We start from the raw sequence: 12,133 nt of genomic DNA on the forward strand, positions 1-12,133 counted from the left end.
AAACCATGTGCTATTAACTAACTGACATATGATTAAGGGTATAGAAGAAAAAGATAAGCAAAGAATACTAATTAAAGGCAGCTCAAGGATCCTATTCCACCATCTATTCTCAAAAAAAGAGAAAAAAAAGGTCTTTAATAATGAACTAATTCAATAATTCAGATAATATCATCCTAAGAAAATCTTACCTTTCGATTGCCAAGATTTCTATTCCTGAAGCACTGCTATTTCCATACTTGAAAGTAATTAGCTCAGGGTGTTTTTTTTTAGATGTGATTTTAACTACAGAATTTAGTGCTTGTCGAGACTGTATATAAGCCAATCCTTTCCGTGAAAGAATCTCCCTTAAACAGTACATGTGTGTTGCAGTAACCAACAGATGACTTGAGAGGGGGGAAAAAAGAACATTAAAAAACAAGAAGAATTTTAAAGAGATGTCATGCAAAACAGTTGTTACTTCAACCATAAAAAAATATTAAACTCCACTTGAAATTACTTTTGAATTAAAATGAATCATCTATAAACAAACTACCCCATAAAAGTTCTTAACTTTCCTTTAGCTGTATGCAAAATTAATTACTTTATTAACAGAAAATCCTATAACTGTTTAAGAGCAAAGTTTCTACTTTATATATAAAAAGTGCAATACTATTAGAAATCATTAAAATAATATTTTTAGAATCTATTCTATATGATATATGGAATAGTCCTTTTCAAACTTTTTCACAGTATTGCCTATATTCATAAACTATTCTCAGTCACTATACCATAAAGTATACTTTACATCAAAGACCACTAAGCAATAGTTGGGCTGCCTTACATATTTTATAATATTCTGTAACTGGATCTTGAAGGTAAAATGGGCATGGGATTATTAACACACCCCATCCCTTGTGTCTTAGCTCACTTGTAATATAATGTAATGATATACTCATATACTTTTATGTAATACAGTAAAATCTTGGATTGCGAATATCTTAGTCAGTGAGTGTTCCACAAGATGAACAAACCTTTCTAATACATTTAACTTGATAAACGAGCAATGTCTTACAATACGAGTAGTACATGATGCCAAATGTCACATGATCACAACTGAGCCAATGGCTCCTGAAATTTGCTTTGATATACAAGTGCTCTGCATTACAAACTTGTTTGAGGAATGAATTATGCTTGCAAACCAAGATTTTACTGTACAATAAAACTAATATCAGACAAGTCCAGAATGCAGGGCATTCTGGACAATAAACAGCCTAGCCTCAAAAGATTCATTCATCATGCAGAAAAGGGGAGGTAGTGGTAAGGGCAGTAGTACTGGTGTACACTGGCTGAAACTAAAGAGATTAACAGGCAAATGCAATGTGTGAACAATGACTAGCTATTGGATCAGGAAGGAAAAAACGATTATAGATACTTTAGGGGCACTCTAAATAATCTGAGTGTGATATGTTTGTTGAATGATGTTCATTTTAAAGTTTTTAAAGAGTGATAATGTTATTTTAAAAAAGTGATAATGCTACTGAAGTTCTGGAAGAGAATGCTCACATTCTTGGGAGATTTACACTAAATCATTTAAGGGGTTAAGGGTCACATCTGTACAATTCTTCTGAGTGGCTTGACAAGCGAGTATATGTGTATGTGTGTCTATAGATAGATACATAAATAGAGAGATGGGGCAATATAAAAAGAAATTAAAATCTGGCAAATCTAAGAGAGGCTTATAAAGATGTTCAATGTACTGTTTCTTCAACTTTTAAAAATTTTTCAAAATTAAAAATTACATAAAAAAAATCAAGACATATAATACAAGTTGACAAAGGAAAATTATATCTTATTGTACTCAAATAAAGAAAATTTCTCCTGCAGTTGAGTTTTTTATTAACTCCCCCAAATTTAATTTTACTTCTGAGGAAGGCATTTAAAGAAGTACCTAGGAAACATGTGTCCACTTTCTTTCACTTCTTTACAAGGAAAATGATGCTTGACGTCTGGCTTGTTTATCCAAGTCTGAATGTTTACAACCTCTTTTCTGTCATCATCTGACATCGAAGAGCTGTCGATTTCATCTAAAAGAGTTTAAAGTGTTAAATGTCGGAATTACCAAATTTACAAGTGAGACATTTCTTAACAGCCAAGAAAAATTTGATTATTTTAAGCATATGGTTTGGGGGTGGGGGGAACAATTCAAATCCTGTTACTATATTTCCTTATGCCATTGGCATAATACAGAAATATTGTTATGAAGCATTAGGCTACATGGTAAGAAAGTCAGGTGATGGGGCTCCAGGGTAGCTCAGTCAGTTAAGTGTCCAACTTTGGTTCATGTCATGATTTCATGGTTCGTGGGTTCGCACCCCGTGCCGGGCTCTGTGCTGAATGCTTGCTCAGAACCTGGAGCCTGCTTCGGATTCTATGGTTCCTTCTCTCTCTGCCCCTCACCTGCTCACACTCTGTCTCACTCTGTCTCTCAAAAATAAATAAATGTGTAAAAAAAAAAAAGTCAGGTGAAAATACTAAGAATACACCTTTAACACAGTGTGTCAGCTATACTTCAATAAAAAATAAAAAGGCACCTGGGTGGCTCAGTAAGTTAAGCATCTGACTTCGGCTCAGGTGAGTTCAAGCCCCGTGTCAGGCTCTGTACTGACAGCTCAGAGCCTGGAGCCTGCTTTGGATTCTGTGTCTCCCTCTCTCTATGCCCCTTCCCTACTCACACTGTCTCTCTCTCTCTCTCTCTCTCAAAAATAAACATCAGAAATAAATAAAAATAAAAAATAATGTAAATAAATTTTAAAAAGCCTAAACTGAGGAATTCCAACTTTTTTGCTTTATGTAACATGAATCTAATCTATGTCTAGACCATGGAAAGATGGCTAAATTGTCCAATAAGCATCTATCTTGAGGGCAAAGATGGCCAAGTTCTTTTCTTTCCTCTTGCTGGTTTTTGATTTTAATTAAAACAACAAAAATTCATCCTTGGATAAGTAAGTAAAAATCTCCTTAGTAGTTTATTTTTCCATGAGAGAACTGTAAGACATTCCAATTATTTTGTTTTTCTAATTTAAGAAAGGGGAATTACAGACCCTAGGGTTAATAATTACAAAGGGTCCTCCCTTTCCAAGAAATATTTCAAAATACAAACAGACACAATAAAAAAGGAAATCTCATATATGTATACACTTTCAGCTTAAATCAAAATGTGAAACCCAGGATGCCTGGCTGGCTCAGTTGGTTGAGCATCTGACTCTTGATTTGATTTCTGCTCGGGTCATGATCCCAGGATCGTGGCATCAAGCTCTATGTAGGGCCTCTGCGCTGAGCGTGGAGACTGCTTAGTATTCTCTCCCTCTCCCCCCTCCCCCATTTGCCCCCTGCCTCTCTCTCTAAAATAGGAAAAAAAATTTTTAAGTGAAACCCTCATATATCTCTGCCAATCATATTCCTTTTTGCCCATTAACAAACAGTGATAACCTGAATTTGTTATCAGTAGAAAGAATATACAGTAGTATTTTGCATTTTAAGTAACATTTATATAAACAGTAGACCTTTCAATTGTATTCTTCTGCAACTGCTTCTTTACTCCCAACACTGTAAAACTTATCCATGTTGACACACACAGCTTTAGGGTTCTCATTTTCATTAGTGTACAATTTCCCACAATGTAAATATAGGACAAATGGATATATACTATAATTTATTCTTCTCTTTGCCTCTTGGGGATTAAAAGAGTTGAAATGAAAGTTGTTAAAGAAAGGGGCTGAAATATTCAGGGAAATATGCAGGGAGAGACTGATGAATAACAGGAAGATAGCAACAAAAACAGAGGGGAAAGGAGAAAAGCAACGAGACGGCACACAATTTCATTTATGTCAAAGCAAGTTTATGGGAAGTTAATTTTGTAAATATTTATTAAAATGTCAAATGTGGTTCCCTATAATCTAGTAATCTTACTGCTAAGCATATAACCTCTATTACAAAAGTTCAGATAGATGTGTATAAAAATATCTACTGCCATTTGAAACAAACAAGCAAACAAAAACCCTGGAAAACTACCAGTCTGAATTTTGAGAAGACTGATTAAATAGCTTATGGTATGTTCATGTGATAGAGAACTAAGGTGGAATATGGGCTGGGATGGAAAATATGCAACATGTATTACTAAGCAGAAAAACAAGGAGAAATTTGGAAAGGGTTTTTTCTTTTATTTCCTACATTGATTTACTGCTTTATTTTTTCTAACCCAATACACATATTAACATTCATTATATTACTTAACCAGGGTAATTTTGGCAGCAGCATTATGAACCAAAGCAATACATCATTTTTAAAAATATAAAGACAACCAGAGAATGATAAAATTTGCCTGGTACAATATCCCCACCTTGTGGCCCTTCAGGATACTGCCTCCAATTTAAAAAGGCTCTTTCCAAGCCTAAGTGTCCATCAACGGACGAATGGATCAAGAAGATATGGTTTATCTATACGATGGAATACTACATGGCAATGAGAAACAATGAAATCTGGCCATGTATAGCAACATGGATGGACCTTGAGGGTGTTATGCTTAGCGNAAAATAAAAAGGCTCTTTTCAGATGTGTCAATTTTGGAATTCCCTAAACTTTAGTCCCACAACTCTCAATCTCCTAGGTAGACGGACCAAGGGAGTTTCAATCAAATCCCATGGATTTAAATCCTATTTCAACATAGGTAATTCCCATATCACCACCAGTTTATTAGAGCTTCTCTCTTCAGCTAAAGACTCCTATAATCAACTGCCTACTCAGCATTTCTGCTTGAATTCTAATAGGCATAACTTAAGAGGTCTAAAATCAAACTCTTGGGAAAAACTACAGACTCTAAAATCTCCTTGACAGAATCTCACTCACTGTGTCCTTTGTTCCCCCCCTAAAGTTTGGCTAGTCTCAGAATGATCTTTCTAATCACTCCTGGTGCTGATGAAAGTGTCTACAGATAAGTGTATTACTACACCTGTGTCGTATTCTTCTTCATCCCCAATGCTGAAAACAGGCTTTACACCACGGTAAGGCTTGCCCACTCTGTCACTGCTGCTCACATGCCTATATTCAAAGAATTTTAGAGGGGAAATGATCACTTAAGAAGTTACCAAAGATTTTCAAGTATCATTTGAATATTTAAACAAAATTTATACATTCTTTGTCCCTTGCCCCCATATACCACCCAGTTCTAGAATAGATACATTAAGGAAACTGTAACAAGATAAGGAAATCATGTTAGCAAAAGTGGCATAATGTCTTGATAGGCTGAATGCTTTCAATCTGTAAAAATTAAATTTTAAAACAATTTTAATATTCATATTGAAAATAGTGCTTAGATCAGTGTAGCTTTGGGGAAGTCATTGAACCTCTCTGTGATTCTGTTTTTGGATCTGTAAAACGGTAGTAACAACAGTATCTATCCTTCAAGGTTACTGAGAGAATTAAATTAGTTAATATTTTGTAAAGCTCTTAGAACAATGCCTTGCATCTAGCAAGTGCTACGCACATTAGGTAAAATATGGACCTGAATATTCCAATTCTAGAAGGAGTGTTAATGCTTTCTTATATGGGGGCAAATATCTTAAGATTTTTCCTCCCATTTTTTTAAATCATAGTTTCAGTTGTACAACAACATGGTTGAACAATTCTATATATTACCCCATGCTCACCACATTATAATCCTTTTTTTTACTATTACTTTTGCTTTAATAGAAACTAACATGCTACTAGTTCTTTTACATAAATGCAAATAAACCATAAAATTAATCTGCCTTTCTTTTTCAAGTGGCAGAAGCATAAACAGTAAACTTGATTAGTTCTTGCAGGAAGTATGACCTCTTTCTTTTTAATATAAAAATTTATACCTCAGTACTTTTCAGGTAATCTCAAACAAACCAAGAAGAAAAATTAAAATATTTCAACATACATGTTTTTGGAGAAAAAGCATTGTGTATTTGTAAGATAAAGCTTCCAACACGATTATCTACAATGAAGTAAAACTGGCTTATTTTTATTTATTTGTTTTTTGATCATATATCAAAAGATCGTCCAATATGGAAAAAATTGGGGTTACATGTCTTTAATCTTAAATTCAATTTTTCCAGAAGATAGAGATCAAATCTGTATTTTAAATAATACATATCATCAGTCAAAATATTATCATGGCCTAATTTTGTTGAATTAGGCTTAAATCCTTACTTCTCCCAAAACAACATTCCTCAACAGAAAACTAGGGAGTTTCTAAACCAATGAGAACTAAGTGTATAACACTCTTTGGGAATTATAAACTAATCATAATACATAATTTACAGTTTAAGTTAAATCATGAAATCATTTTATGTTAGAACATATCTAATACAAAGTTATTCAGTAAATTATCAAACTATACTCATTAGAGAAAGTGAAATAAATAATTCAAACACCTATGAAACTCAGAATCAGCCTACTTATAAAAGACAGAAGCAAAGATAATATAGCTGTGTCTAAAAATACTTTAGTTCCATCTAGATTATAAAAATGTATGATTAAATTATTGGTTCTCTCCTGACATTAAAGCATAATAAACTGATGTAACATCAAAAGTAACAATGATAATGTTTACAGTTAATGTATGAACCAGAATTCAAGTATGCAAAATGAAAAGTTTTTTAAAAACCTACTCATTATTGATCTACATTTATAATACAATGCAGGTTTTATAAAGATTGCTAAAGATTACTGGGTTAGTTCTTAAATATTGGCTAAAAATTAATGAAATTCAGGGCACCTGGGTGGCTCAGTCAGTTAAGTGCCAACTTCAGCTCAGGTCATGATCTTGCAGTTCGTGGGTTCAAGCCCTGTGTCAGGCTCTGTGCTGACAGCTAGGAGTCTAGAGCCTGCTTTGGATTCTGTGTCTCCCTCTCCCTCCCTACCCCTTCCCAACTTGGGCTCTGTCTCTCTCTCTCGAAAATAAATAAACATTTAAAAACTTTTTAAAAAATTAATGAAATTCACTGGCTGGACTCTCTTTAAAAAGCAGTATATGTATACTTTTTTAGCTGAAGTAATAACAGAAATATCTATAACATAGTTTGGCGAAGTTCTAATTTATTTACTGAGCTCAGAAAGAAACCCAAATCTTTCTAATTTTTCACTAATTTCTATTTTCAAGACAGATATATTTACCTGTAGATCAGAGAAAATAAATTAAATTTTTAAATTTAAGAATTTGGAAGAAAACTTGGGAGTTAAAATTAGATTAATTCAATGGTCCTATAACAAGAGAAAGTAGAAAAATGAATCACAAGTAGATTATAATTTTAAAAGAAGCAAATGCCTTTAAAATAGTCTCAAATAAAATTATAATAGAAGCTTTATAATTGGCATTGTGCAAGTATAGTCACAATAGATAAAAACTCTTGCCACTAAGTTGAGAGAGAACTATTGCTTTTAAAAATGTTACTTCTAGGGGCGCCTGGGTGGCTTAGTTGGTTAAGTGTCTGACTTTTGCTTAGGTCATGGTCTCGTGGTTCGTGGGTTCGAGCCCCGCGCCCGGCTCTGTGCTGACTGCCAGCTCAGAGCCTGGAGACTGTTTCAGTCTGTGACTCCCTCTCTCTCTGACCCTCCCCTGCTCACGCTGTCTCTCTCTCTCCTAGAATTAAATAAAACATTAAAAAAAATTTTTTTTTTAAATGTTACTTCTAGTCACTGAAAATACTGAAACGACCAAAGAAAATGTCAACTCCATAATTCCAAAGCTTAACTTATATTTAAAATATGACTAGAATTTCTTTTAAAATGTCTATAGATAATTGCTGTAATTGATATTCTAATTTAAACTGCATAATGGGGCATTTTGTTCGCTCAGTTGGTTAGGCGTCTGACTCTTTATTTTGGCTCAGGTCATGATCTCATGGTTCGTGGGACTGAACCCTGCACTGGGCTCTGTACTGACAGCATGGAGCCTGCCTGGGATTCTCTCTCTCTCAAAGTAAACTTAAAAAAAAAATAAACTGTAGAAAAATGCTATAGGTATAAAAACTATAAAGCTATGTAAAAGTATTAAGTTAGTAGAATTCTTCTGTGCACTCTAGATTTATAATAATCTAATGACGAGTACCTCATGTTACTAGGGACAAAGAGATGGATTATACATCATGTCCACCATGACCTAACTTCTTTCATGGAAAACTAAAGAATTGTGGTTCTTTGGAATTGATTTATATGTTAAATCACTAACCTAAATACACAAATAGAATTAAGAAAAATCTAAAATAAGTCATAAAATTACATAACATACTTGAATTAACAACTCTTTGTTAACAAGTTAACAAATTAACTTGAATTAATTTTGAACTATGAGCAATGCCCTTTGTTAGGTGCTATAATACTCTATATTGTTAGGGCAGGAGATAGAAATACATGATCTCCAAAGCTAACACTCTGTCAGCTCTGAGACTAATTATTTTCTTTGTTTCACCTTCCTCTCAGAATAAAAACTGCAGGTTTTATGAAGTTCTTGGATTTGAATGTACTTGATTTTCATCTGAGGAATGGGAGATATAAAGAAGCATGCAAGGAAAAAAAAAATTAAAATGATCAAGCAAAAACCAAATAACAGCTCAATCAATCTCACACTCCCAAAAGCAGAATAAGAAAAATTTAGCATTTGAAACAGCTGCATGAAATTTAAGCCAAGCCAGAGTGAGGCTTATAGACAGCAAGAGGCATGCTAAAGGAAAGGGACGGTCCCATGAAGCTGCTCTACTCATTGGCTTACCGCTCTGTACATGCTCTGTCTGGCCAAGGAAGATTGAAAGACATTCTATAGCAAATCAAGGCAGAGGACAGAACAAAATGATCATTAAAAATACAACAGCTTTAAAACAAAAATATTGTATAATCACTTTTTCTAACCCAGAGAGTACATTATAAAGAAAATGTTTCGATCAACCCAAGTACAAAGAAAAATGAACAAAAGCCAGTTTCAACTGACTCTTTTACCAAAGTCAATAGTCTCTTTAAGTCAGAGTTATCACTAGTTCATTTTAAAATAAGATTTTAAATGTTCATGCTACCAAATGTATCAATAGTACTCTAATTCAGAATACACTAAAAGTAAAAAAAGTTATAGGCTTTTGAAAACAGACATAACTTTAATGAGCAAAGAAGAGTTTCAGGCTTGATAAAACACTTTAATATTATTTATCAGTTGACCATTTTAGACAGGTATAATTTTTTTGGATTTGTGAAAATAACCTATTCTCTTCTTTGCTACTTACTAAATGGAGGAAAATGTACTTTTGTATGCATAGGGATTATAACTAATAAAGTAACAAAGAGTAAATTCTTGACATTCAATTCTTAACATCAAATATTTCAACTTTCCTAGGATACTGCAAAAGAAGAAAGTGAAATTAATATCACACATTTTCAAGATCAGGCTTGCTTAGAAACAAAATTCTATGCTGGAATTATTACGTTAGTTTTAAATTGTAGCAACAAGAAGATGAATTAGACTAATATGTGGAGGAGAAAACATTATGGACAGCACAGTTCCAGTAAGAAAAACTGTAACAGACATTCTTAAAACTTACCAAACTGTGTCCTTCATTTGTAATTCATGGGAAAAGAGAAGTCATTTATATTCTGTGAACAAAATTCTATGAAGATCTAAACTCTTAAACTTAAGAAAATGGGTTTCTGGGGCACCTGGCTGGCTCAGTCAGTGGAGTTTCCAACTCTTAATCTCCAGGTCATGAGTTTGAGCCCCATGTTGGGTGTAGAGATTACTTTAAAAATTAATTAATTTTAGAAAAGATAGAAAGAAATTAGGTTTTGGCTTTATTTAGCATGACCAAATTTTCTAGGTTATAAATTCCTAGAGGAGGAGAAGAGGTTTCTGCTTTGAGATTACTGCATTTAGTAGATGATTCCCATCCATCAGACATGTGGGAAACAGCTACTATATGAAGTGTAATACATAATGGCATCTTAATATTTTTCTTAATGAATGGTACAAAAGGGCAGAATCATTATTTGAGTTTTATTCTGAGCAGTAGGGGAAGAGGGAAATCTTTGCAGTTAAATTTTATAGCAATAAAGGACATTTTGCAATTATAATGAAAACTGAAATTATCCAATTAAAAATGTACTTTATGATTCTTTTCTAGAACACATTGAATTCAACTATCATTTACCATTTAAGACATGTTTCCTTAGTTGCCCATCATAAATTCATACCATATTAGCAACTCACCGGTCCACAGGAGTTGATGTGTTCTCAATAAAACTGATAACTTTTTCCCTAACATTAACAGACTTGGTCTTCAAAGCAACAGTCATTTTATTTACTAGTGATTTCATTCCTCTATCATTTGCGCCATTAGAAGATTCGCCCTGAAAAAAAAAAAAAAGAACTTACTAATGAATTAACTGTTCTCCTAATGATTAAGAGACACACATTAGATGTTACGAACTGAATTGTGTCCATATGTTAAAGTTATAACACCTAGTTCACCTCAGATAATGACTGTATGCAGAGATATTAAACTAAGGCTAAATGAGGTCATACAGTTGGGCCCTGATCCAGTATGATGGTGTCCTTACAGGAAGAGGGGGAGACCACATACACAGGACCATGTACGTCCAGAAAGAGCAAAACAGCAGTCATCTGCAAGCCAAAGAGAGAGACCTGAGGACATATAATTAAATCTGTCAACCCTTTGATTCTAGACCTGCAGCCTCCAGAACTGTAAGAAAATAGACTTCTGTGATTTAAGCCAACCAACTACTTGGTTATATTTTGTTATGGCAGCCCTAACTGACCAATACACTAGGTAAAACCATTTTAGGGATGGGAGTTAGAAATGAAAAATGAGGATATATGTTGCACAAATTGTGTAAAGTCTGAAACTACCTTCCTTACTCAATAAAAAATTAAGTTATTGACCTTTTCTTCAATTACTCCATAAAAATAAGCAAATATATAATCAGAATATCATTCATTTAGCTAAATTTTTAAACATTTATTCATTGTAAAATTTTGCTGTTTAAATATTTTCCCTTAGGCCTTTAATTTTCTCAAGAAAAACTATCCTTATATACCTAATGTAACACATGTGAATATAATTCTTAAACTGTTTCATGGAATTGCTCCTATATTCCTTAGAGGGCAAGCTGGCAATAGGTATCAGTTTAAAAGTGTGCTATCTTTTTGTTTTTTAATGTTTGTTTACTTTTTGAGAGAGGGAGTATATCCATGTGAACAAGGGAGGGGTGGAGAGGGGTACAGAAGAGAGAGAGAATCCTAAGCAGGCACCGTGCTGTTAGTGCAGAGACCAATGTAGGGCTTGATATCAGAATGGTGAAGATCGTGACCTGAGCCAAGATCAAGAGTCAGATGCTTAACCAACTGAGCCACCCGGGTACCACAAGAAGTATGCCTATCTTTTGCCCATTAATTCCTCTTCAGAACTTAAGAGAAAGAAATAATTAGAAAGCACCCTAGGACTTCGGTACTACTGGATGGAAATTTATACAAATTTGTTTTAAAAATGCTTTAAAATTTTTTTTAAGTTTTTATTTTAATTCCAGTTAGTTAACATATAGTGTAATTTTAGATTCTGGTGTACAATATAGTGATTCAATACTTCCCATACAACACCCAGTGCTCATCATGACAAGTGTATTCCTTAATCCCCATCACTTTTTAAACTTTTAAAACATCTTAAAATGTTAGAAAATGTTCATATGTTCAGTGCAAAAAAGCAGAAAATAAGTCTATATGTACACTCTGATCACCATTTTTAAAATAAAATAATAAAATAAACATGCATTAAAAATATTTGAAGGAAATATTTCAAAATATGAGTAGCAGTTGTTCTCTTATACTTTCATATTTACATATGATGCTAAAATAAACATGTAATTTTTATTTTTTTTATTTTTTTTTAATGTTTATTTTTGAGACAGAGAGAGACAGAGTATGAGTGGGGGAGGGTCAGAGAGAGAGGGAGACACAGAATCTAAAACAGGCTCCAGGCTCTGAGCTGTCAGCACAGAGCCCGACACGAGGCTCGAACCCACGGACCACGAGATCATGACCTGAGCTGAAGTCGGCCGCTTAACGACTGAGCCA

At 33.7% G+C, this 12,133-nt stretch overlaps 1 protein-coding gene across 2 annotated transcripts in view; it reads right to left on the reverse strand.

Moving 5' to 3' along the window:
- Positions 1–12,133, reverse strand: part of TBC1D23 (TBC1 domain family member 23) — a 61,943-nt gene that overhangs the window by 2,288 nt on the left and 47,522 nt on the right. The window contains exons 14-18 of one of the 2 annotated variants that reach the window (XM_077774831.1): positions 10,253–10,392; positions 8,774–8,818; positions 4,988–5,076; positions 1,928–2,063; positions 189–383 (exon numbers count right to left, since the gene is read on the reverse strand). In XM_077774831.1, the coding sequence (XP_077630957.1) occupies positions 189–383; positions 1,928–2,063; positions 4,988–5,076; positions 8,774–8,818; positions 10,253–10,392 (605 nt within the window). The remainder of the gene's footprint in view (positions 1–188; positions 384–1,927; positions 2,064–4,987; positions 5,077–8,773; positions 8,819–10,252; positions 10,393–12,133) is intronic. The other variant, XM_077774832.1, reaches the window with a different exon arrangement.

The sequence above is a fragment of the Crocuta crocuta genome, unplaced genomic scaffold (assembly GCF_008692635.1).
Source record: "Crocuta crocuta isolate KB4526 unplaced genomic scaffold, BGI_CrCroc_1.0 scaffold6, whole genome shotgun sequence".
Lineage (NCBI taxonomy): Eukaryota > Metazoa > Chordata > Mammalia > Carnivora > Hyaenidae > Crocuta > Crocuta crocuta.